This window comes from Talpa occidentalis, unplaced genomic scaffold, assembly GCF_014898055.3.
Source record: "Talpa occidentalis isolate TD23 unplaced genomic scaffold, MPIMG_talOcc4v2.1 talOcc4.9, whole genome shotgun sequence".
Classification (NCBI taxonomy): domain Eukaryota; kingdom Metazoa; phylum Chordata; class Mammalia; order Eulipotyphla; family Talpidae; genus Talpa; species Talpa occidentalis.
The window spans coordinates 22,633,932-22,660,042 of record NW_023605305.1 but is presented as its reverse complement, the minus strand read 5'-3'; the positions used below and the strand labels follow the sequence as shown (position 1 = coordinate 22,660,042).

The window sequence follows — 26,111 nt, the reverse complement described above, 5'->3', positions numbered from 1 at the left end:
CGCAGCGCGGCGGCCGGGAGCCCGGCGGCCTGAGGCTGGGCTGCGCGCTCCGCCGGCGCCGCGGCTTCCTGGCTGAGAGGATCCGGATCCCGGGGGCGGGGCGCGGGGCCGCGGAGGGGGAGGGGCGGGGCGGGGGCGTGGGGCAAGGTCGGCGCCCTGGGGCGCGGGGCTGCGGGCCGGGGGCTCTGGGGGGCGAGTGTCCGTGGCCCCGCGGGCTGGGCGGGTCGTGTGCTCGGCCTCTGAGGGCTGGTGAGTGCGGCGGCTCGGGCGCTGAGGGGCTGAGTGGGCGTGTTGGTGACCTGTGGGAGAGGAGTGCAGACCCGCGGGTGGGGGTTAGGAGGCGGGGGGGGAGGGCGACCCGTCGGGGCTTTGGAGGGCGGAGGGGCGCTTGTCTTTTGGGGGACTGGGAGTAGCGATCTGTTGAATGGGGTTTTTGATGGGCAGAGGTGTGAGATGTTGGCGAGCTTGCAGAGGGGACGGGCAAGGGGAGAGGACTCGGAGTTATGATCGTGACGTGCACTCAGAGGCCCACGTACCCTGGTGGCTACACCTCCCTCCCGCCGCGTTTCGGCCTAGGCACCCGAGAGGCCCATCTCACCTGAAGCTGCCCTTCCAGGTTTCCATAGCAACTGGCTGGCGGGCTTTCTGAGCCTGCAGGGAGGGGAGGGGAGCCAGCTGCGCGGCAAGGCTGCTCTTCCCCTCTCCCCACTGGCGAATCTTTTATGCGTGGGAGAGGAGACTGCTCACGTTCTGCCTCAGCCAGGGTTGTTGACAACTGAATTTCCAGAAACCCTCTGAAATATGTGCACAATTTTACACATTTCTGGAGACAGGCTTTATACGTTCCGTTGTGTTCTTGAAGGCATTCAACATGACAGGTTGTAGGCTGCTTAGTCTGAAACAACCTGCCCCTCCCCAAGTCACCCACCTCTCCACTAGGGTGGTTTTACTGTAATGAGCTTGAGTTTATAAGTCTAATGTCAAGATATCAGTTTGGCCACACTTACTGTTTGCATTTAAAAGGCATTACCCATTTCCTTGTTTCTCATCTCAGGAAACATTGGCAAACTTGGAGAGACAGATCTATGCTTTTGAAGGAAGCTACCTGGAAGATACTCAGATGTATGGCAATATTATTCGTGGCTGGGATCGGTATCTGACCAACCAAAAGTGAGTGTCAGAAGCCTGTAGTATTTGTATCATGCCTTAGCAATATTTGTTTCAGAACTATGTATGTTCTTGGTAGCAACTTTGCAGAGCAGCAGTGGTGGTATGGAAGGAGGGGCTTGAACTTCGATGTGGCATAGCTACTCCCTCACTGAGCAAACCTGGACAAATCCTGTATCTATAAAATGGAGAAAGTTGGTCTATGGCAGGGCTTATGTGAGGCTTCAATGAACGCAACATGTAACAATACCTTCCAGAGTGGCACTCCTAGTGTTTTCCACATTTAAATCAGCTGTGCGTTGCGGGGCAGTGTTTTCCATGCCCATGTACCAGCTGTACCACCATTTAGTAATATTATTCTTGAAAGCTCTCTGAAGTTTTTGAAAATTTTCAAAGTCTATAGAAAATTGAAAGAGCAGTGTGGTGAACGCTTGATCCCCTTCACCTTCATTCACTGGTTGTTAACATGTTGCCATATTTGCTTTCTCTCTTTTCTCTTTCTCTCTGATATATACACACACCTATATCCACACTTAATTTTTTTTTAAATTTTGAAATAATTATAGATACATAGGAAGTTGCAAGATAGAGACATCCCTGGTACCTTTCACCTATTTTTCCCCAGTGGTTGGGTTTTATGTAACTGTGATGCAGTATCAAAACTAGGAAATTGACATTGGTACAATGTGTATGTGTAGTTCTGTAATTTTATCGTTTGTGTAATCACCACTGCACTGAAGATACTATTCCAGAACTATTCCATCACCACATAGCTCTCCTTTATGCTACTCCTTTTTAGCTTCCCTCCCAGCCCTCTGTTTTCCAGACCAAATAAATATGATAGTGCCCCTAATCATGTCAGCTATTGCCTCCTGAGAATGAGAACATTTTTCTGGGGCCTTTTTGGTGGTGCAAAGGCTTAAGTCACAGCACTATGAAGCAATCCACAGCCACTGCAGCATGAGTTCGATCCCCAGCCGGCCAGGGGGTAACCCATATGGCACGGCAGACCTCTCCTGTCTTGCCCACTGCTGCCCTCAGCAGTGTATTTCAGTCAGTCCGCCTGTTCTGCTCCCCACTTTGTCTTTGGTGGATCCTCTCACCCCCTGCATCTCTGGCCTATACTCCAGTTCTTGTATGCATAAATAAATAAATCTTAAAAAAAAAAAAAGAACATTTTTCTGACCTAACCACAAGTGTCATGCTTAGATGATTAACACTGCATCAGTATTATCATCAAAAGTACCAAGGGGCCTCCCCAGTGGCGCAGCAGTTGAGCACTGGGTTGCAAAGCTGCCCGCAGCCTCTGCAGCGCCAGTTCGATCCCCAGCCACCTGGTGAGGGTCCCACATGGCTCGCAGACCTCTCCTGCCGCCTGCTGCTCCCCTCAGCAGTATATTTCATCAGTCTGTCTGTTCTGCTCCCTGCTCTGGCTCTGGTGAATTCTCTCACCCTCCTGTGCTTCTGACTATACCCAGTGCTTGTATAAATAAATAAATCTTTAAAAAAAAAAAAAAGTACCAAGTCTTTATTCAGATTTTGCTAATTGTCCCTTAAATGCTTTGTGACTTTACTTTGATCCAGTTGCCGTTCATGAATTGTATTTTGACTATAATGTCTCCTAATTTAGGAGAATCATTTTTTTTTTTTTTTTGGTAAAATGTCCTAATTCCAGATTTGTCTTTTTTTTTTAAAAGATTTATTTATGCATACAAGACCTGGGGTACAGGCCAGAGGTGGGGGGTGGGGTGAGAGGATTCACCTGAAATAGAGTGGGGAACTGAACAGGAGGATTGACTGAAATACGCTGCTAAGGGGAGCAGTGGGCGAGATAGGAGAGGTCTGCGCACCATGTGGGTTAGCTCCCTGCCTGGGGATTGAACTCTTGCTGCAGTGGCTGTGGATAGCTTCACAGTGCTGAGATTTAACCCCTTGTGCCACCAAGGAGGCCCCAATTCCAGATTTTTCTTACTGTGATCTCATGAGAGACCCTTTAAACATTTTTGACAAAAATGTTGCATAAGTGAGTAGTGACATCTTATTGATTACCTGTATTTTATCAGGAAGCATGTAATGTCAGACTCTCCTGTTACTGGTACTGCTAGGTTTGATCATGATTCTTTGCTGTAAAAGTTCATTTTTTCTTTTTGTAAATAACTTGGAGGTTATATTTTTAGACTGTGAATATACTACTTCCATTAAAGGCATTGTTCATTTCCTTGTTTCTCATTTTGCAGGATGATGAGAAAAATTCCATCAAATTTTTATTCAGTGATTTTAATATTCACTGTTGGCTCTTTTCTGAATCAGTTATTATATTTGAGATTGCAAAATGGTGATTCTCTATTCTTTTTGACACTTATTACTAGTATTTTGTCTTGTTTTTCAAAGATTTATTTATTTGTTTGTTTGTTTGTTTATTTATTTATTTGTACAAGCACTGGGTACATTCAGAAGCGCGGGAGGGTGAGAGAATTCACCAGAGCCAAAGCGGGGAGCAGGACAGGCAGAGTGATGAAGTACACTGCTGAGGGAAGCAGTGGGCGGCAGGAGAGGTCTGCGTGCCATGTGGGACCCTCACCCGGTGGCCGGGGATTGAACTGGCGCCGCAGAGGCTGCGGGCAGCTTCGCAGTCCAGTGCTCAACCGCTGCACCATCAGGGCAGGCCCTATTACTGGTATTTTGAAAGCAGAGACTTCTCCTTTTATCATTTTCCTCTTTCATATTCTCTCACTTTTTTTTTTTTTTTAAAGATTTATTTATTTATGCATACAAGACTCAGGTACAGGGAGTGAGAGGCCAGAGGTGCAGGGGGTGAGAGGATTTGCCAGAAACAGAGTGGGGCACAGAACAGGCAGAATGACTGAAATACAATGCTGAAGGGAGCAGCGGGCGAGACAGGAGAGGTCTGCTGTACCATGTGGGTTGCTCCCTGGCCGGCCGGGTATCGAACTGGAGCTGCAGTGGCTGTGGACAGCTTCATAGGTTGTGTTTTACCGCCTTGTGCCACCAAGGGGGCCTGCTCACTCTCTGTTTAGTATCACCATAGATTCATGGATTTAAAATAAGATCAGAGGGCCTCCCTGGCGGCGCAAGGGGTTAAGCACTGCACTGTGAAGCAATCCACAGCCTGTGCAGCATGAGTTCGATCCCCGGCCAGCCAGGGAGAAACCCACATGGTGAAGCAGACCTCTCTGTCTCGCCCACTGCTCCCCTCAGCAGTGTATTTCAGTCAGTCTGCCTGTTCTGCTCCCCACTCTTTCTCTGCTAGATCCTCTCACCCCCCGCATCTCTGGCCTATACCCCAGCTCTTGTATGCATAAATAAATAAATCTTAAAAAAAAAAGTAAAATAAGATCAGAGCCTCCTGGTGGCCTAGGGATTAAGTCTCAGTGCTACCACTGCTGTGGCCTGAGTTCGCTCCCTGCCCAGAGAGCTAACCCACATATGGTACAGCAGACCTCTCCTGTCTTGCCTGCTGCTCCCTTTTAGCGGTGTATTTCAGTAAATCCACCTGTTCTGCTTACCACTCTGGTGGATCCTCTCACCCCCTGCACCTCTGGCCCACATCTGAGTTTTTCTACACACACACACACACACACACACACAAAAAAAATAAAAATAAATCAATATTCAAAAAAAAATCAGTATGTTGGGATCTAGTACTGTCTGTCACTTATTGTTAAGGTTTATTTTTTAATATACATGTTTATTTAAATACGTTCATAGAAGGCCATAAGTATATAGCTCAGTGGTTTTTCACGAGGTAAACATACACACCATTATTCTTTTTAATGTTTAGTTTGCCCCAAATGTAGCCAGAGGTACCATCTTCAAGATGGTTCCTTTGTCTTTGCAACATGCCCTGCTAGTCTTTGAGTTTTCTATTACTAAGCCTTTCTTGTCCCAGCCCTAGTATCAGCCATATCTCTAAGGAACGCTAGTTCCTTCTTTATATTTTCAAATTTAAGTTTTATTTTTTAACAGAGACATTTCATATCACTAGTCTTTGCTAGTTGTTCTTAACAATAAACAAATCCATTTTACAATGAAAATGTGAACCAACTAAAGCAATTTCATGTACCACTGTGGGGCACATGCACGCCTTAGACAATATCGCCATCTCCATAGCCATTCAACTTAATGGTTGCTTTGGTGCAGCGGCATTCCTGTAGGAAAGTTGGTTAGAAGAAAGAGAGAGAGTGAATTCTTTATATCTGCCCTGGGCATCCTCAACTTGAGACGTTGGTGTAGCTTGGGGTTTAGAATAAATTTCTTCTGTATATTTTAGAAACTCCAATAGCAAAAACGATCGAAGGAACCGGAAGTTTAAGGAAGCTGAGCGCCTCTTCAGTAAATCCTCAGTTACATCAGCAGCTGTAAGTCTTGAGTGGGGGGACTCTTTCTATGGCCCATTGTTGAGGAAGACCTCAGTGAAATTTCTGTGAGTTTTCCTTTTTCCTTCTGTCTGTGGATGAGTTTTCTTTTCCCCTTTTGTCTGTAAGTGCTTTCCTAAGGTCTGTGATAATTTTTCTAGTAACTTGTGTTTTTATTTTTCTTTTAGGCAGTAAGTGCATTGGCAGGAGTTCAGGACCAGCTCATTGAAAAGAGTAAGTTTATTTTTATTTTTTACTTTTTTCATGAGCTTATTGTTAAACTGTCATTGTTCCTGTATTTAACTCCTCTCCAACTGTTTCTGAACACTGTATCTATTATATGCTTGCCCCTTCTTTTTAAAAATTAGGATCCCTTTGGGTTGTTGTTATGTCTTTCTTTTGAGGAAAAATCTCCCATGCCCTTCCTCCTCCTTTGTCATGTGATGACCGACTTTTAATTGTTCAAAGACAAAGAGGTATGTCTTCACTATTGATAAGTTTCCTAGGGGACTTTTTCTTTTTTTTAGTTAAAAACCTGTTATTGTGGGAAACTTCTGACATATTTAATAATCCTCATATAACCAATTTAAGAATTTTAGGAAAATCTGATCCTGTGAACAGAATGTACCTGTGTGTTCTTAAATATGTAATAGGTATTGTAAATAGTATTTACTTTGTAGAAAATTGTATCATTCTCTGTTTGAAGACAGTCTATCTCTCCTGGTGGGATAGCTCTCTTAGGTGATGTAATACTACTGGGAGCTCTGCTGTGCATCTGGTCACTTGGAAATACAGCCTGCTTTTTGTATTGTGGCTGTGTGCTGCTTTCAGGTGGTATATGTTGTGGGGTCCAGTTGTTTTATTGGCATTGGGGAAATAGTGAAAGGAAAAGGTTTTTGGTAGTTTGTGAATTAAAACTACTCAGTGTAATTTCAATTACCTCGTCTGTGATTTCCTAATTTCTATCTTTGTCCCTAACCCCTTTCCTGAGCCCTAGTCATGCATATCTGGAAAATATCTTCTACACATTTTTACTCAAATGTTCAGACTCAAACATTTTGTCTAAACTGAACTGTTCTATTTTCTTCAAAACTTGTCTACCCCAGTTTTATGTGATAGTACTCTGTTATCCTTCATTTAAAGCTCTGTAGGCGTCTTTGATTCCTTTCTGCCAGCCTAATCAGTTGTACCGTATTGTTTTGATTTTTCTTTAGCTATGACTGTCTTATTTCTTGTAAGTTAAATCTTATTTCTTTTCAATTAATGCCCCCTCTAGAATGTGGAGCTGTTATCATTTGCTTTCTGGAGTAAACCAGACATTTCCTCGTGGTCTAGGGGTTAGAATTTGGTGTTTGGTAGAGTAAACCAGACTGGTTAAGACACATTTGAACCTCACTTCTATGAGTTGAGATGGAACATTGTCTGACTTCTCAGTTTTCTCAGGCTTAGTGGATAATTCCTACTCTTGGCTTCATAGTTAGTTCAGCATATGGCTAGGTACTTAAATATCCATGCAGAATAACTTCATCTGGGTACTTGTCAGGAAAAGACTTTTAAAGCTGCTGATTTCAGAAGCTTTTCTGAGACAGACCCTTTCTTATTAAAGATTTTCTGACGCATACACAGGCCATCCTTTCTGCTAAGATCTTCCCCTTGGATTGAACCTAGCCTCTGGAATACATCATGTTAGTTGTTAGTACTTGGTCTTTCTGTAAAGTTGTATTTGATCCTATTAAATGTGTCACTATTAATTGTCAGAAGATGTTGCAAATGTTGCTTATTGTGATTGCTAATTATATTTCCTGTAGAAATAGTTGTTTTTCCTGAACAATAAATTGATTTTTACTGAAAATTTTTTACTATTTCCTTCTTTGTATGGGTGCTAAAATGTTTAAAGCAAATTTGTGGTTCCCCTCTAGAGAGCAAATAGGAATTTATAGCATGCATTTTGGGAATTAGTACTGCATCCAGCTTACTTTACTCTTCTCTATTTTTTTGTTTTTACTTAATCTCATTTTAAATTTATTTTATTGGATTTCATATATAAATCTTGGTAAGCTGCCTTGAACTTTTGTAATAAAGCAGAGTATGCAGAATTATATCAATACTGGAGTATATTAATTCAAATGGTCAGAACCCCTTTAAAGTAATCCTGTGGCATTATCTCTTACTACCTCCATCATTACCACTTCCCACTGCTGTATTTTAAGATCTTATTTTCATCTTGATATTGTGCAGTTAATTACAATGTGTCTAAGTATGAATTTATTTTTATTTATGTGGATTGGATTTAGTTGGACTTTTTGAAACTGTGGTTTGGTATTTCGTATCAGTTCTGGGAAATTCCCAGTCTAGTGGCTCTTCAAATACTACATTTGCTCCATGCTTTCTCTCCTCTCCTGATATTTTGGTTAAATGTACAGTAAGGCTTCTCATTTTATCCTTTATGTCTTTTATTATCTCTCTGTCTTTTTGTCTCTGTGTTGCCTACTAATTTACTAATTCTCTTTTCAGTTCAGTCTTTCTTGTTGTTAAACCTTCTCTTGGTTTTAAAATCTTTCGTTATTACATTTTAAATTTCCAGAAATTCTACTTGTTTGTAAAATCTCTGGTAGATTTTAGATAGTTTTTCAGTAGCTTTCTATGCTATTATTTTTGAACTTGTCTTTTACTTCTTTAAGCAGAATAAATATGGTTTTCTGTAGTCTGTTTGACTTCCATATCTGAAGTCTTTCAGGACAGGTTTCTGCTGGTTAGTACTAATGAACTTTTCATTTCCCCGTGTGTTTGATTATCTTCAGCTATATACTGTTCATTGTAGTTTAAAGTATTGTGGAATAATTTGAGGGCAAAAATGAGGGTGCCATCTTCCAGAGAAGACTTATGTTGACTTTTGGTAGGTGATTGAACCTCTTTAAGCTAAGATCAAGATTTGAGTGTTCCTGAAAGACCCAGGCAATTCAAACCAAGCTTTAATTCCACGAGAGAATTGTTCTCCTCGGCCTTTCACTCCTTTTCCTCTGTATAAAAATCTCTCCAATGTCTCAGGATTTCTTTACTATAAATCTTGTGGAATGACTTCTTGTTTTTGGATCTCTGATAGCAATGAAGTAAAAATTATTTTAGCAGTTTGACTTGCATATTCTTAGATCTCAAGGATTTTGAAGTTTTGCACTTTGGGCAATTTATTTTCAAACCATTCTTAACATTTTTCTGAAAAATGCAGTACGTTGTGCTTGCTTAGGCTTTATACATATCCAGACTATAACCATAAAGTGGATTAGTGTGGTGCCCAAAGGGAAATTTTATGCAAATTAGTGAAACATTATATATTTTTATAAAAAGAATAAAGAAAAGAAAAACACAACAGGCAGATTTTATCTAGTTTCCTTTCAAGGATCAGCACATTCTCTACTGTTTGCTTTACCGGACTTGTCTGAAGCTTTCAACAAGCCAGATCTCTCTTCAGCACTGATGCCATCTCGTTGGTAAGTACACAGCTGCATGAAGCGTGGTGCTAGATATCTTCCTTTCCTCCTCTAAACTATTTGTGCTGATCACAAGTTATTGCCTTGGCACTATCTTTAATAGCTATTTCTTCCTTTTAATAAGCAGAGTGTCTTATTTGTAGATTTAGTAAATTTAATCAAAGCCAACATTCTTTGCTCTAAAAGTACACTGCTCCCTTTTTTATTTTTATTTTTTATTTTATTTTTAAAGATTGATTTATTTATTTTTATACAAGAACCAGGGTATAGGCCAGATATGTGGGAGGGTGAGAGGATTCACCAGAGACAGAATGGGGAACAGAACAGGCAGACTGACGAAATACACTGCTGAGGGGAACAGCGGGCGAGACAGGAGAGGTCTGCTTTGCCATATGGAATTCTCACCAGCTGGCCGGGATTGAACCTGCGCTGCAGAGGCTGCGGAGAGCTTCACAGTGTGGCGCTCAACCACTTGCGCCACCAGGGAGGCCCCTCCCTTTTTTATTTTTTAAGAAATTTTTTAAAAAGATTTTATTTATTTTTGCATAGAAGAACTGGGGTATAGGCCAGAGGTGGGGGGGGGGGTGAGAGGATCCACCAGAAACAGAGTGGGGAGCAGAATAGGTGGATTTACTGAAATATACTGTTGAGGGGAGCAGTGGGTGAGACAGGAGAGGTCTGTTGCGCCATGTGGGTTAGCCCCTGGCCAGGGATCGAACTCAGGCCTTAGAGCTGATAATGCTGAGACTTAACCCCTAGGCCACCAGGGAGGCCCCAAAATGCACTGCTCATTTTAATGTCAGTGGGAAACAAATTTCTGTGTCTTTCCATCATGGGATCATGGGTTTGACTAATTGGCTGCTGCTCTTGGAGATGTAGTGACTTACCCTTTCAGCCATCGCTCCTTTTTCCTTCCATGAGCCAAGGAATAAAATTACTTCTTTGTGATCTCACTTTATATTTTATTTATTCATTTATTTTTTTAAAGATTTATTTATTTTTATACAAGAGCTGCAGAGGCGTGGGAGGTTGAGAGGATTTACCAGAGACAGAGCGGGGAGCAGAACAGGCAGATTGACTGAAATACACTGCTGAGGGAAGCAGTGGTCGCAACAGGAGAGGTCTGCCACTCCATGTGGGAATCTCCCTGGCTGGCTGGAAATCAAACCCAGCTTCACAGCGCAGTGCTCAACCTGCTGCGCCACTGGGGAGGCCCTCACTTTATATTTTAGCAATATTTAATCTAGTCTCCCTGGGTCCAGTTCTTATCATTTTAGTCTAATAATCCTAAACCAGGTTTATGCAGAGGACTCAGTTCATTGTTTGATGTCACTTCTCTGTTCAGAAATTTCTAATAACTTCACCTTGTTATGACCTGCCAAATACTGTTTTACTGCAAATAGTCTTTACTCTTTGTTTAGAATTCAACGTGCATTTTTTGTGAACCTCAGTGATCAGGATAACGCTATGCCCCAGATACTTTACTTGCATTCTTTCATTTAATCTTTTGTTTTTTTTTTTTTAAGATATATTTATTTATTTGTTTGTTTGTTTGTTTATACAAGCACTGGGTACAGTCAGAAGTGCGGGAGGGTGAGAGAATTCACCAGAGCCAGAGCGGAAAGCAGAACAGGCAGAGTGAGGAAGTAACTGCTGAGGGGAGCAGCGGGTGGCAGGAGAGGTCTGCGCGCCATGTGGGACCCTCGCCCGGCGGCCGGCGATTGAACTGGCGCTGCAGAGGCTGCGAGCAGCTTCGCAACCCAGCGCTCAACTGCTGCTCCACCGGGGAGGCCCTCTTTCATTTAATCTTAAAGCTATTCCTTGAGACTCTATGTGTAGCGTGTGTGCTCCATGAAAGTAGGGAACATTGCTGTAGCTCCAGTGTCTAGCCCAGTGTTCCATATTCAAACATGAGAGGGAAAGAAACTCATTTTATAGATAGGAAACAGGTTCAGAAAGGTTAAACGATTCATTTCTCATCACCATCATCTCCTAGTCTTCCTAGATAAAATCCTTTAATCTGATTTATATCTCTAACCTATGATTCCATTTCACTTCTCAAGTTCTCTAAGGTGTTCTCAAGTTCTCAAATAAGGTGTTATTTGATTCCTTTTTCTTGAATATACCTGTGTTTTCTCACTTAATGTACTTTTGCTTAGGCTATTTTTTTGTACTTTTTCTTCTCATTTTGCAAGGGCCAGTTTCAGTTCTTTCTCCTATGAAGTTTTTCCTAAATAATTCACTCTTAATCTGACTGCCGTGATACTAAGTGTCTGTATCATTTCTTTGGGATATTGAATACTGCCTGGGATGTTAATCTTCGGAGAGGAAACACAGATGGATTTCCTATTCGGAGAGGAAACACAGATGACTTAGATTCAGTTTACACTGTTTATATATGTCTGCATTGGTGTGTATGTGCAGATTTTAGTTACCATGTAGAATGTGACCAGTTCATCCATTTAGTGAGTACTCTGTTAACAACTGGCCCAAAATGAGTAAACAGTTAGTTGGTTTTATTCATCAGCGTCTTTTAATAAAATTGCAATACAGTAAAATTTGCTGTATCTAACTTGCCATTCATACTTGTTTCCCAACCTTTTTTTTTTTTGTTCATCCTCTTCCCCTGTGTGTGTGGCCCCTGCTCAGACTTGTGCTGCTTCAGTCATCCTGTCTATGATCCAGCGCTTTTGTGACCTCATCCTGTGTATGAGCCAGAGCCTTTGGGACATCAACTTATTCCCTCCCACCAGTGCCTCCACCATTTGCATTTTCAGACATGTCATTTTTTACCTAAATAAAGATAGGACTGGGTATGGAAGAGGAAGGGTGTCCTGACCATACTAATCCCTCTTAACTGATCTTTTAGTATTGCATCAGATTTTTTAACTAGGGAAGTAATACATTCTTTTTTTTTTTTTTAAAGATTTATTTTTATTTATTTATACAAGCACTGGGTACAGTCAGAAGCGCGGGAGGGTGAGAGAATTCACCAGAGCCAGAGTGGGGAGCAGAGCAGGCAGAAGGACCGAAGTACATTGCTGAGGGGAGCAGCGGGTGGCAGGAGAGGTCTGCGCGCCATGTGGGACCCTCCTCCAGTGGCCTGGGAGCAGCCGGGGATCAAACCAGTGCTGCAGAGGCTGCGGGCAGCTTCGCAACCCAGCTCTCAACCTCTGCGCCACCAGGGAAGCCTGGAAGTAATACATTCTTACTGTACTAGTCAAACTATTGAGGGTTGAATATGAAAAAGATCAGTTACCTCCTGTTGTCCCAACCTTCTGAGGTAACCAATATTAACGGATTGGTATTATCTTAACATACTTTTCTGGATACACGCATACAGAGTTGAAGATTTTTTTAAATTGAAAAAAAAAAGATATATGCATATTATCTGTCAGTTCACTTACATCATTTATACCCTTTCCAGTTTAATGCATACAAAGAGAGGCAATATAGAATAGTGGTTAAGAGCATGACTGTGGAGCCAAATTATTTGAAATCGGATCCCAACTCTGCACCTTATTAACTGTGTGACCTGGCAGGTTTCTTAACTTCTCTTCCCTCAGTTCCTTTCTATGTGAAATGGGCATCGTAATTGTAGAGGTTTTTGTGAAGGTTGTATATATTGATATATTTAAAGCATGTAGAACAGTACTTGGCTCTTAATGGGGATTTCCTGTTAGCTATTGTTAACATCTCACATCTTTTTAAAAACTGAACTACTTGGTAGTGTGGTTTTTCCTCTGTTGATGAGTACTCACATTGTCTCCATTTTCCCACTATGAACAATGTTGCAGTAAACTTCCTTGTACACATTTTTTTAGTAATGGAGTTTTTGTTTCTGTATGACAGTGTCCCAAAAATGGCTTACCTGTGTTAAATATGACTTATATATGTAGAGTTTGATTACTTTCTGTGATATAATGGGAAATTTATATTTGTCTTTGTCTCCTTTCCTGTTAAATCAGCTTCTGAAATCCTTAGAATCTTCAGAGTAGTAAGAATGACTAGCACAGACCATGACTGGTGCCTAGATTCATGATAGTAAGTGGTTGCCAGACAGATCAAGTCTTGATCAGTGCCCCCAACCCTCCAGGGAGGGGAGAAGGGCTGGAAATGCAATTCATCACCAGTGACCAATGACTTAATTAATCATGCCTGCATAAAAATCTTTAAACAGTGGAGTTTCTGTTGGTACACACGAGGAGGTTCTGGGAGCAGGTGCTTGGAGTGTGAATGGCATGTTCCCTTCTTCCCAACCCCCATATCTTGCCTTATGCATCCCTTCCTTTGGCTGTTCTAGAGCATTTTATAATAGACCATTATCAGTAAGTAAGGCATGTTTTGGAGTACTGTGAGCTGTTGTAGCAGAGTATTGAAAGGAGTCATGTGCTTCTGATTAATAACTGGTTGAGTAGAAGTGTGGTAGACCTGGGACTTCTAACTGGTGTTTGAAATGGGACTGAGTCCTTAACCTGTGGGATCTGCTCTAACTGCAGTGGTAGTGTCAGAATTGAATTGAATTATTGGTGTCTGGTGAATCAGAGAATTGGTTATTGGTATTGAAAAGCCATTGCTCTAAAGTACTGCCATCTCTACTTTCAAAACATAACTTGAGGGAGGGCTTTTTGTAGATATCATTGGAATAAAATAATGGGGAAAAGATTATTTTTTAGCTTTTCATGACAGTGAATTTTGAAACTGCTCAAATATAGACATTAAAATAATGAACCTGGGCCTCCCTGGTGGTTCAAAGGTTAAAGACAGTGCTATCAAGCTATTGCCAGCCACTGCAGCAAGAGTTTGATCCCGCCTACCTTGCCCCCCCCCGCCCCCCACCGAGCAGCCCACATGGTGCAGCAGATCTCTCCTGTCTCACCCAATGCTCACCTTGTTACAGGGCAACCCTGATATAAAATGGGTTGCCTGACTGTGGGTCCTTACCCGCGTGCTTAAAGTGGACTTAAACGCAGGCACACACTAAAAGTTAACAAAGCTTTATTCACAAGGGAAAGAGAAATGAGGAAATGTACAACTCAGGGAGAAAAGAGAGAGATAAATTCTTAAATGAGTTCTACCCATTCCGCCCACCTGGAAAACTATCGCCGGTTTCTGTCTCCTGTCCTCTCTAGTGTTGTCAACCCGGAATGCCAAGTCCACTACCTGGGACAGACTCATCTCTGTGACGCCATCCACCTTTGCTAACCTTGCCTTACGTCTGGGGCACTATGCGTAATGAACGCCATAATGATGAGATGAGCATTTTCTGGGGCATGTGGGTTTATGTCTGTGTGGTTGGTATACGTCTGAATAATTCTTTCAAGGAACTCTGATGGAGCCTCATTAGCTCCCTGTTCGAGTTGTATTATTTTATTAATTTTTTTTTGTTTGGGGATTCCCTGCTGCAGTCCAACAAATAAACGTTTTTTATACAGTTCTAACATTTCCATTCCTCCGTTGTTGGGGTCCCATTTGGGATCTACCACTGGGACAACCATCTCTGTCTCTGGGAATTCTCCATCCTGTTTGTGGAGACAGTCAGCTTCCTCCCTGGCTTTCCTGGATACCGTTCTCTGCTTGTCCAGAGTCAGCAAAGTTTGGAGCATAGACTGTATATCTTATATCTGCCCAGTTAGGGCAGTGCGAGAGGAAGATAGAGGCAAACAAGTTTGCCATCCTCTTAGGAGCTTGCCAGTATGAAGGGTTACAGAGCTCCTCCAATTTAGGAGGTCCGCGGGGCTAAAGGGATGGTGTGACCAAAAATACCCAGCAGGTCGTCCATGTTCATTCAAGCCACCCATCAGCATCTGTCTGAGAGAAAACTGTCCTGCCTCAGGGTGACCCTTCCTGCCAAAGTGGGTGCCCCTGCTAGTGTGGGGAGGAGAAGCCATTTTTGTTTCTTCCCTGGAGGGCAGTGGGGCCTGTGAAGCCTCAGAAGTCTGCACAGGGGAAACATTGCTACACTGAGGAGGCTTCTGTCCCGGTGTGTTTAAGGAATGCAACAAATGATAATCCTCCTCTTCTAATTCTGCCCTCTTGCAGTCCTCATGGCAGGGGTAAGGTTTATTCTTTCTCTGTGCCATCAGCTGAGCCTCCCTCACATCCAGTTTTTGGAGGGCAGCCTGTATCTGGTCCTGCACACTTTTTTAAAAATTTTTTTTTAAACTTTTTTTTTCAAAGATTTATTTACACAAGCACTAGGGTACAGGCCAGAGGCGCGGGAGGGTGAAAGAATTCACCAGAGATAGAGCAGGGAGCAGAACAGGCAGAAGGACTTAAGTACATTGCTGAGGGGAGCAGCAGGCGAGACAGGAGAGGTCTGCCTCGCCATGTGGGGATCTCCCTGGCCGGCTGGGAATAGAACCTGTGATGTGGAGGCTGCGGACATCACCAGGGAGGCCCTGGTCCTGCACACTTTTAAGAACTGTGCTGTTTTCCTCCCTCATACTCTGCACAGCTAAATTGAGAGCCTGAATTTTTTTTTTAAAGATTGATTTATTTATTTATCCATACAAGCACTGGGTACAGTCAGAAGTGCGGGAGGGTGACAGAATTCACCAGAGCCAGAACAGAACAGACAGATAAACGAAATACACTGTCGAGGGGAGCAGCAGGCGCAGGAGAGGTCTGCACGACATGTGGGACCCTTGCCAGCAGCGGGGATTGAACCGGTGTAGCAGAGGCTGCCGGCAGCTTTGCAGCCCAGCACTCAACCACTGCACCACCAGGGGAGGCCCTGAGAGCCTGAATTTATTGCTGCATGGTCTCAATAGGTGGAGTGTAGCATCTAGCTCTCAGAGAAGCAACAATGTAGCCAGTGGTGCTCACACACTATAGAAAAACAGCCAGAAGCACAAATTGCAAAGCAGGGATGGCTTGCAAGCCACCCAAGTAAGTATGTAAAAACAAAATCATGTGCCACAGCACGGTTTCACTAAATTATTTAATTATAAAAGTGGTAGTGATGTTTAAAGGAGGAAAATTGAAAGAATTTAAGCTAGGGAGGAAATTGCTTAAGCTCATGGTTGAAAAACAAGACAGAGCCTTATGAAAGAAAAAAAAAAAAACTGTTCAAGACCTGGGACAAAGACTTTTACTAGTGTCCTGCAGACCTAATGTGCTTAAGGTGACCTAGGCAAGGATTACTTCAGGCTGGTCTACCATGGATGTAACTTTGAGCCCCATGTTGGGCCCTGATACAAAACGGGTTGCCTGACTGTGGGTCCTCACCTGTTCGCTTAAAGGGGACTTAAGCTGCAGGCACACAATAAAGTTAACACAAGGTTTATTCACAAGGGAAAGGGAAATGAGGAAATGTACAGCTCAGGGAGGAAAGAGGGAGATAAATTCTTAAATGAGTCCTACCCATTCTGCTGACCTGGAATCCCAAATACTCCACTAAGACCAAACCTGCCTGGCCAAGAGCACAAGGCAAGTGCCAGAGACCCCACTAATATGGCTGGTTTTATTTATAAGCAGAGAAAATGGCTGCTTAAGTCTGCCCTTAGGTCCTCCCAACTTCCCTTTGGGGATCATGGGATTTGTAGTTCCCAATGTCTTGATGGAGTGGGGATGGCATTCACAATGCCTGTGTGGAGTTTGCCCAGGACATCCTTTCCCCCTAACAACCTCAGCAGTGTATTTCAGTAGATCTGCCTGTTCTGCTTCCTACTCTATCTGGTGAATCCTCTCACTCTGCATCTCTAGTTTACACCCCAGTTCTTGTATGCATAAATAAATAAATCTTAAAAAAAAAAAGAACCCCTTTGTATCCACATTGCTTACAACCCATCAAGCCATGGCCAGTGCTGCCCCGTCTGCACCTCACCTATTCTTATCTCTACTCTCTATTATATTTTAAGTCCCAGATATCATTCCATTTTTTCTTGTATACATGTTTCAATATGTATTTCCAAATGAAGTCTTGTTTTAACTGGTAGTAAGAACACTAAATATGAGATCTATAGATTTTTAAGTGCATAATACAATATTGTTAACTGTAAGCACATTGTCACACAGCACACCTCTGGAACTTACTCTCATTGCATTGTTGAAACTTCCGGCTTGGCAAAGCCCACTGACTGCCCACTGACTGCCACCACTGACTGCCACCGTTCTACTATTTTAGATACCTCATACAAGTGTTTTCCTTCCATGACTGCTTTATTTCACTTAGCATAATGTCCATCATCCATTATGCAGCATATGGCAGGATTTCCTTTTTTTTAAAAGTTGCTTAATTTATTCCATTCTATGCTTACTCCACAATTTTTCTATCTGTTCTTCCATTGATGGACATTTAGGTGGTTTCCACATCTCGATAGTGTGGATAATGCTGCCGTGAACATGGGAGTACAGATACCTCTTTAGATCCTGATTTCAATTCTTTTGGGTAAATACCCAAAATTAGGATTACTAGATTACTTAACACTATGATCATATCCATAAAGACCCCAGACAAAACATGTGTTAGTACTACATTTCTTCTTAATGCTGAATAAAGCTCCATTGTGTGAATACCATAATTTATATATTCATTCATCGTTGGTGAACATTTTGCTGCAGTGAATAATAACTGCTGCGAACATTCATGACAAGTATTAAGCGAACATGTTTTTATTTCTCTTGGGTATATATGTGGTAGTGGAATTGCTGGGTTATTTGGTAACTCTGTTTAACCCTTTTAAGGAACTGCCAAACTTTTGCAAGGTAACTGCACCATTTTACATTACTTTTATTAATGTTTGAGGATTCTGGTCGCTACACATCTTTACCAGCACTTGTGATTGATTGTCTTTCTATTTTTGCCATGTTAGTGGGTGAGAAATGAAATGTCGTTGTGATTTTGATTTTGATTTGATTTTCATTTGTCCCTAATGAGCAGTGAGTTGACTTTGTTGACCATTTGTTTGTTTTATTTTCAGAAGTGCCTATTCAAATCCATTACTGATTTTTAAATGTTTTTTGTCTTTTTAGCATTGTTCTAAGAGTTCTTAATATATTCTGAATGCAAGTCCTTAACAGATATGATTTGTAAATATTTTCTCCCATTCTGTGGGTTCATTTTTTAATTTTCCTGATGATACTGTTTATAGCTCAAGAGTTTTATATAAATGAATTAGTCCAATCTGTTTATTTTTTCTTTTGACATTCTTTTGTGGTCATATCTAAGAAACATTTGCCTTTATCCAATAGGTTCTTACGAGCCTTACAGTTTTAGCTCTTAGATCGAGGTCTATGATCAAGTTACTTATTGTATATGATTTGGGTTCCAGCTTCATTCTTTCATATGTACATATCCAGTTTTTCTAGCATCATTTGTTGAAGAGACTTGTTTCTTCACTGAATTGTCCTTCTTGTTGAAAATCAGTTTACTGCAAATATAAGGGTTTATATCTGAATTCTATTCCCATGTTCTATCTGTATGTCTGTTCTCAGGCCAATACCACACAATCTTGGTTACTATAATTTTGTTTAGTAAGTTTTGAATTTCGTTTGCTAATTTTTTGTGAAATCAGTTTTCCTGGACTTGAAAAGTGTAGGAAGTTACTTTTTCCAACTTCATAGTCTAAGAGCTCCCTCTTTTGCTATTTGAATGAAGTGTTCAGAAATAGGATTTCATGATTTCTGAGATCTGGGTCTGTTTCTCTCTGCTTTTTTTCCGTCACCTCTTTTATTTCTTGGTCCATGAGCTACTCAATTTGAAACCCCCTCCCAGCAGTATACAATGTAAAGACAAAAAAAAAAAACTCACCCCTGGTCCAGATAACTCCTTTTGGCAATTTTTAGAAATAGGTAACATGTTTATATGTAGGAGTAATTATGTAAAAGGCCCCCATGCTTATCTATTAAGAGTTTCAGGAAATTTCTTTCAGAGAAAAAAGTATATATTTATCAAAATATATGTAATTATTCTTTAATATATGTATGTACAAATTATTTTTCAAGTTTCTTATTTATGTTTCAAATTGAGATTATGTGCAAGCTGAAGGATATTACTACCATATATATAGTTTTAAGACTTCGCAGAATAATTCACATAGTGGAACTCTTCTCCTTTTGAGCTCTTTTTAAAAATAGACAGGGTTCCTCTATGGTTTGGGCAAGGAAACAGGGCCACCAGGTACAGGCAGTTTTCCCAAGGTCATCTCTCACTTCCTGAAGGTCTAGCTAATGTTTTTGATGATCCTGTTCACGTAATTGCTAATCCCATTAGTGTATTCTGTGTTTAAGCATCTTTTCTGTGGTGAGGTTATCTTGGTTCTGTCACACTTGGATCCCAGCCATACTTAGATCTGTCCCCTCTGGGGACACTTTCAGATAACATGTTTTTCTGGAATTCTGGTAACTTTGTTGCCTTGAGTAGAAGTGCTTTCTCTGTCAATAGTATCTTTGCTGTCAATTAGAATTTTTTCAGTTCAAAAAAATTTTCCCTGAAGGTTGGAGAAATTGCCGGAGGGGTACTGATGATGCTTCTGGGGACTTGTGTTTGTTCTTTCCAGGGGAGCCGGGAAGTGGGACAGAGAGTGATACTTCTCCAGACTTCCACAACCAGGAAAATGAGCCCAGCCAGGAGGACCCTGAGGATCTGGATGGATCTGTGCAGGGAGTGAAACCTCAGAAGGCTGCTTCTTCTACTTCCTCAGGGAGTCATCACAGCAGCCATAAAAAACGAAAGAATAAAAACCGGCACAGGTCAGTGGCAGGGACCAGCCCCTGCCCCACCCCACCGCCCAGAGCTTCCATTGACCATTGCTGGGAAGGGGGGTTATTAGAATGAGAATTCTTCAGGAGTGGTACAGTCTTTCTGTTGCTGATGGGAAGGAATTCCTTTTGTCCAAATGAAATAGGCTTGAGTTTTCTCTCTCTAAGGGAGAAATTAGTGGGCAGTAGTGAACCATGCAGGAGAACATCCATTCTTTCTAGTGTCCAAGATTTTTATTCCATAACAGCTTTGTTAATACAGTGAATTTAGAAGCCTTTTAGAAGAGGAAAGGGGGAAATAGAAATGGAAACTGTAATTGTATTGAAAATGCTGCTAACATGTTGGAAAGCTGCAAAGTGGGATAAAGTCTTTTGCTCTTAATCCTGATCCCTGTCTACTCTTACTCCCTTGTGGAGAGAGAGAACTGATCTGACATGCTCTTTTTTCTTTTCAATACAAGTTTTTGGTTGCTTGTGACTTCTGTTGTTATAATGCCTACAATACACAGACTTCAGATATCAGAGACAAATCAAAGTCCTTTATGAGATAGGAGAGCGAGTTAATGTTTTTCCACTGTGTTTTATTTTCAGGGCATAATGAGCTAGTAATGACATCAGTGCACAGAGAGGTCAGGTGTCACCAGAGAGGATTATAACATTTGCTCTTCTTAGGGTTTGTATGATAATGCTGGGGCCTGTTAATTCAGATAATTGGAAATTATTCTGCTACGCTCAGAGAGGTAATGCATATATCCCAGAGTAAGGAATTTTGCCCTGACCTCAACTGTTCTGGCGTGGATAAAAATCAGGGATCCAGAGTGACTTTTGTCCTGTTCCTCTTAGCTGTGTGCTGAGCAGATGAAAGGGGTCCTACAAGCAATGGTGGGGCCCTGTTCTCTAGTTTGTTTCTGGATTGGGTTGCTTTACAAACCTGTAGGATATTCTTTCACACACCTAAGGTATTAAAGCTGTTAGCTCTGTGGATATAAGCACACAGGGATAATATAGAATTAGCTGCCTGTATTAGACCAGCAGGGACTTTGATTTGTCTCTGATATCTGAAGTCTGTGTATTGTGGGCATTATAAAAACAGAAGTCACAAGCCTCTGTAGCATCAACTGATTCTTTACTTCTTTGAGAACTTCTTTTATTGATAGTACAGAAGTAGTATATTCTCCAAATAGTGACCTAGGATTGCTGCTAAACATTTTTCTGTAAACCAAAAATCACTATGCCACTATCATTACTAGTAAGAATAGCAAAGATTGCTTTTTTTTTAAACAAAGCCTTCGGTTATTTGATCAGTGTGATAGGATTTAATCATAAATAGTAGTAGAGAACCATTCTTTTAAAGATATTCTAAAAATTGTCAAGATAATTAAATGTCATGCTCTGTGTTGCTTGTATTAAATTTACTCCTGTGTAATTTAAAAGTAATGATTCTCCTATTTCAGGGTGTCTAGAGTAGGGGGGAAATTCCTTGAGAGTTTGTAGGACATTTTATTTTTCATTACTGGTACAGTAGACCCCCCAGCTATTACTTCAGATAATACCTTATGACATGGCAGCTGAGTGGGAATTAGACAGTGAACTTAACTTTTCTTCTTGCAGGTTTCTAGTAAATTTCTGTAGGGACAGCACGTCTTCCTACCCTTTCTTTGGCCTTAGAAGCAAAATTCCTTCCAGAACAATACTGGGATTTATAAAGATCATTGATGTTACTGCTTTTATAAATGTTGTTTTCTGTTTGGAAAGTTATTCCCCTGGCTTAATATCTGGCTGGACTTCTCCCTTTGTTTTCCCTAAGCAAGCAGAAAGCCGCTTTGCCTTCTTTCTGGAGAAAACAAGCTCTCGCTGCATGAATGGAGGCCTCCTGGCCACTGGAGGTTCTTGGATTTCTGCTGTCTTTAGTTAGGCATTACATCTCTGAAACCCCTCATATCCCTGACTAGTGTCCTAGTGAGTCTGACAGAGTAGGGATTAGGGGCAGCACTTTGTCTATGTACGTTTTCAAGTTTGCACCCAAAATAGTACATCCTGTATAGATAGTCAGAGCAAGTCAATATTTATTTCAAATAACATCTGAGTACCTGCTATGCTTAGTGGTGAGTAAGCTAAGTGGAAATAAATATGGTACTTTAGCAAAAGGGAGTAATTTTTAAATTTGTCCTCTTCAGGAACATGAAAATTTACCATACAATTTTTAGCATTCATAAATTCATAAATTTAGCATTCACTAAATTTAGGATTCAGTGTTCTGAATTCTTATATTTTATATAATATTTGAACAATAAGTCCTAGTAGCTTTAAAGAAAAAAGTTGAAATAGTAACTTCAAACTGATCTTACAGATTTTACCTACTATACTGAACTTTAGAATTCTTCAAGGTAGTTTGTGAAGTTTTCATTAATGTCAAATGGGAGCAGTAGATATAGTGTACTATGTAGATATAGTCTACTTTGATTTGGTTTGATTTGAACAAAGTTAAGGTAGACTGAAAGTTAATTTTTTTTATATTTTCTACTCTGTACACTTAGTTCCAAAATGTCTTATGTGAAACTGTTGCTCAAGGGATATTGATATTAAGCTTCCTTCCAGCTTCACTTTTGCAAACATTGGCTAAGAGGAAAATATGGCCATTTTGCATATTGTTTTACCACCTGTCTACAGCCTGAAAGGTGTGGAGTCAACTAAGGAGCTGGGTGTCATGCTCTGGGTCAATGTTTGCTTTGGAGGTCTGCCCAGACCACTGGTCTTGGCAGTGATGGCACATGATGGCCTCTTCTATCTAGATGGCTCCCATCTAGATCCCTAGGCTTGGTTGCTTGTGAGTGTCCACTTTCCTTTTTTTTTTTTTTAAGATTTATATATTTATGCATATAAGAGCTGGGGTACAGGCCAGAGATGCGGGCAGGTGGGGGGGGGTGAGAGGATTCATCAGAGACAGAGTGGGGAACAGAACAGGTGGATTGACTGAAATACACTGCTGAGGGGAGCAGCGGGTGAGACAGGAGAGGTCTGCTGCGCCATGTGGGTTGCCCCTTGGCTGGCTGGGGATCAAACTCGTGCTACAAAGGCTGTGGATTGCTTCATGGTGCAGTGCTTAACCCCTTGCGCCACCAGGGAGGCTCAGAGTTTCCTTCGTTTTTATAGAGACACAGTAGACTTTTGTGTCCCATAATTGTAGTCCTGATATACGTAATTAACTTATCACTAATTCAAGGGTCAGAGTAATATGGTTCATCAGTTTTGGAACAAAATTATATCACTGAAATTATATTCATTAGATGCTTGGCTTCTAGAATGAAAACTATAGAAAAGGAGTACTCTGTTAACTGAGTACTTTTAGAACATAACTTCATTTAAAAGTTACAAAATGTTTTTTTTTTATTTATAATGTTTGTGTCTTTTAGTGAAAGTGTATTATGCTAAGTTGTTAATACTGTCTTCAGAGCACTTTTTTCTATATGACTAAACCCTTCTTTTTCTCTTGTATAATGCTCTAATTACATTTTCCATTACAATTAAATATTTTAAAAGTTCTAACTCTGAATCTGGCAGTTAATAGAAGACCTGCAGGTATCTAGTTTTCTAATGAAATAACTTTTCGTATTCTGTTCTTCTGAAATAAAATCTATTGAGGGAAGGGAGTCTCCCAACCACAAAATCCTTGGGGCTTTGATGATTGAGACTTTATGTTTTATTATTCTTTAAACTGATTTTGTGTCTACAGATCTTGCTAGGGTGGCTAATCAACTAATTTATTCAATTAGTATATTAATTTCTATTGCTTTCTTCCTTTCAAATGCTGCCCCTCAGCCCGTCTGGCATGTTTGATTATGACTTTGAGTAAGTTTGATTTGAATTAGTATTTGTGCTGTGTTGTTTAGTGTGTAGAGACCAATATGCCTTTTTGAGACCTTTCTAACCCATAGTTTATCTGTTTAATTGTAGGTATGTATATTAGGTTAGGCTGGGAAGTTTTTTTTAAAAACAGAAAAACGTGATGGAGGTAACATTTTATTTAATAACTTAAGCAAAATTAAGTAAACTTCACTTTTATGCATTTTAATTTCTTTTAAAATAGATAACCTTTAATTCATTTTAAAATTGATTTTCTGGCTTTGCTTCATAAGGAGATTAATAGTTTAAGATCTTGATGTTTTACTTTGAAAAGATTTAAAAATTGAAATTTGTTTAATTTTTTTGTGTTTCATGTCCAGAAATACAAACTCCTAGTCTCTTTCCTGTTCTTAATCACTGTGTGTCTCAGTGATCATCAGTGACATAGTTACAGAACTAACACATTAACATAGAGCATGCCCTCTTAATCCAATCTCTTTAATGTATAAATTTGGAATAATTTTTAAAAATTGTATGACTTTTATAACTGCTATTTATTTCTTTGTGAGTCTTCTAAGTTTGCCTTGTGACAAGAGTATCTGTTTATGTTTTTAAATACTTGCTTAATAATATCCTGGTAAAAAACTAAATATGACATAGTATAATTAAGAATGTGGATTTTACATAACCAAATAGTCTTTGTTATAGCTTGTGCCCTATGCAGTAGCTAATTCTTGGATCCTTATACAATAAATTAAAATGCAAATATCTTTTATCTTTCCTATTACAGGATTGATCTGAAGTTAAACAAAAAACCACGAGCTGTAAGTATCAGCTAGCTCTTTTCAGAGGCTGGCAATTTTGTAGACGCATAGAAAAATGTATTTGTCTTCAAAGCTTGAGAATTCCTAATCTGGGGTCACAATTCTAGTTTGATTTGTTTATTTATTTATGCATTGAAGAACTGGGGTGCAGGCCAGAGGCGCAGGGGGGTGAGAGGATTCACCAGAGACAGAGTGGGGAGTAGAACAGGCAGATCTACTGAAATACACTGCTAAGGGGAGCAGCTGGTGAAACAGGAGCGGTCTGCTGCACCATGTGGCTTAGCTTCCTGGCCAAGGATGGAATTCAAGCTGTCATTGTGGGGCCTTCTCAGTGGTAGTGCTAAGACTTAACCCCTATGCCACCAGGGAGGCCCCAACTCTAGTTTTAAAGTCTAGTATCCATTTGGATATAATTTAACTTTTAGGTCTTAATTTTTTTTATATTTTGGAAAGAGAAGGGGGGTCACACATTTTTACTGAAGAGAAATTCCCTCGACTTAATAAATTGTTAATACTAATTTTTTTTTTTTTCTCATTGGTAAACTTAGGAGATCTGATAAGGGCAGACTGATGTTTAGGTCCCTTTGTAGACTCAGAAAAAAGGCCATTTTCAGATGTGAAATATTGTATGTTACATTTGAAATAGAATTTTTAGCTATAGAATGTCCCCAAGCAGAGTTATGAAATTCTTTTTCTTAAGTTCACACCAGTGTTCTGATGAAACTAAGTTGGGAATTTGTTTTTCTCTCTTCAGGACTATTAGAAGATTCATTAGTGCAGAAGCTTCCAGGCTATAGAGCCCTGCTTCCCTTCTCTGACCTCACAAAGATAAACATCCCTCACCTGAGTGTGTGGCCATCCACCTCTGCTTTCCCAAACCCAGTGCCTGTGACTGAGTAGTTTGTTCTGAAATGTGGTGACAGACAGGTCATTTCCATAAGACCACATTGGATCATTTTACCTTGTGTCATTTTTAGTAACACAACTGCAGGAAGACCAAGACATGGTTAAAATCCCAACAAGTTGCTAACTGTGCATTTCTCCCTTCCTGGAATGAATGTCTCCTCCCAAACTGGCTGGCACCAGCTTCGTCTCTGATACCCATCAAGAAATGTTCTCTGGTTTTGTTTTATGCTGAAAGTAGAACCAAGGGTCACATTTCAGAGGGAGGCTGTAAATATCTGGCATTTTCTTATTTTGTTTGTGTTTTATTATTTTTCTATTGTTGCTTTTACCATCTTTCTTTCTTTGGGGACTTTTTGTAATGCCATTGTATGTACAGCTCTTACCTTCCTGCTGGCTATCTGATGATCTGTTTCGTGCATTTGCCAATATTCTTAACTGAAAGTAATTTAGTTTACCGTAAATAAAATGGGTAACTTGGCTCTTTGTTTTTTTTACAGAGGGAAGGTAAAGAGTGTTTATTTAATAATTACCTAATCTGAAATCTGAGTTAGAAGCAGTTTCATGTTCTAGGAACAGGAAAAGCTGAACAATAGAAGTTTGAATCAATCCTTTTAAAATAGATATTTTTATTCTTTTGTACAAATAAAATTTCACAGGCTTTCATTTCTCATGCTTTACTTTTAAACCCAAGATTTTTTTTTTTTAGTTATTTTTATTTATTCGTATCATGCCTTATGGAAATTTCATCCTTTTTCCATCTTTTCTCTCTTTGCTGGGATTTGCCTGACTAAATGTTGCTCTAA

General features: G+C 40.5%; 2 protein-coding genes across 6 annotated transcripts in view; both read left to right on the top strand.

Annotated features, from left to right (window-relative positions):
• Window positions 1-1,094, top strand: part of SNIP1 (Smad nuclear interacting protein 1) — a 15,403-nt gene extending 14,309 nt beyond the window's left edge. For all 4 annotated transcript variants that reach the window (XM_054690853.1, XM_037501404.2, XM_054690852.1 and 1 more), the window contains one exon: window positions 1,055-1,094. The gene's annotated coding sequence lies outside the window, so the exon portion shown is untranslated. The remainder of the gene's footprint in view (window positions 1-1,054) is intronic.
• MEAF6 (MYST/Esa1 associated factor 6) overlaps window positions 1-26,111 on the top strand; it is a 26,317-nt gene extending 206 nt beyond the window's left edge. The window contains exons 2-7 of one of the 2 annotated variants that reach the window (XM_037501405.2): window positions 1,055-1,170; window positions 5,459-5,546; window positions 5,732-5,777; window positions 19,534-19,726; window positions 24,369-24,402; window positions 25,157-26,111. In XM_037501405.2, coding sequence (XP_037357302.1) covers window positions 1,055-1,170; window positions 5,459-5,546; window positions 5,732-5,777; window positions 19,534-19,726; window positions 24,369-24,402; window positions 25,157-25,165 — 486 coding nt within the window. In that variant the 3' untranslated portion in view covers window positions 25,166-26,111. Of the gene's footprint in view, window positions 1-1,054; window positions 1,171-5,458; window positions 5,547-5,731; window positions 5,778-19,533; window positions 19,727-23,689; window positions 23,748-24,368; window positions 24,404-25,156 lie in introns of those variants that run through there. The other variant, XM_037501406.2, reaches the window with a different exon arrangement.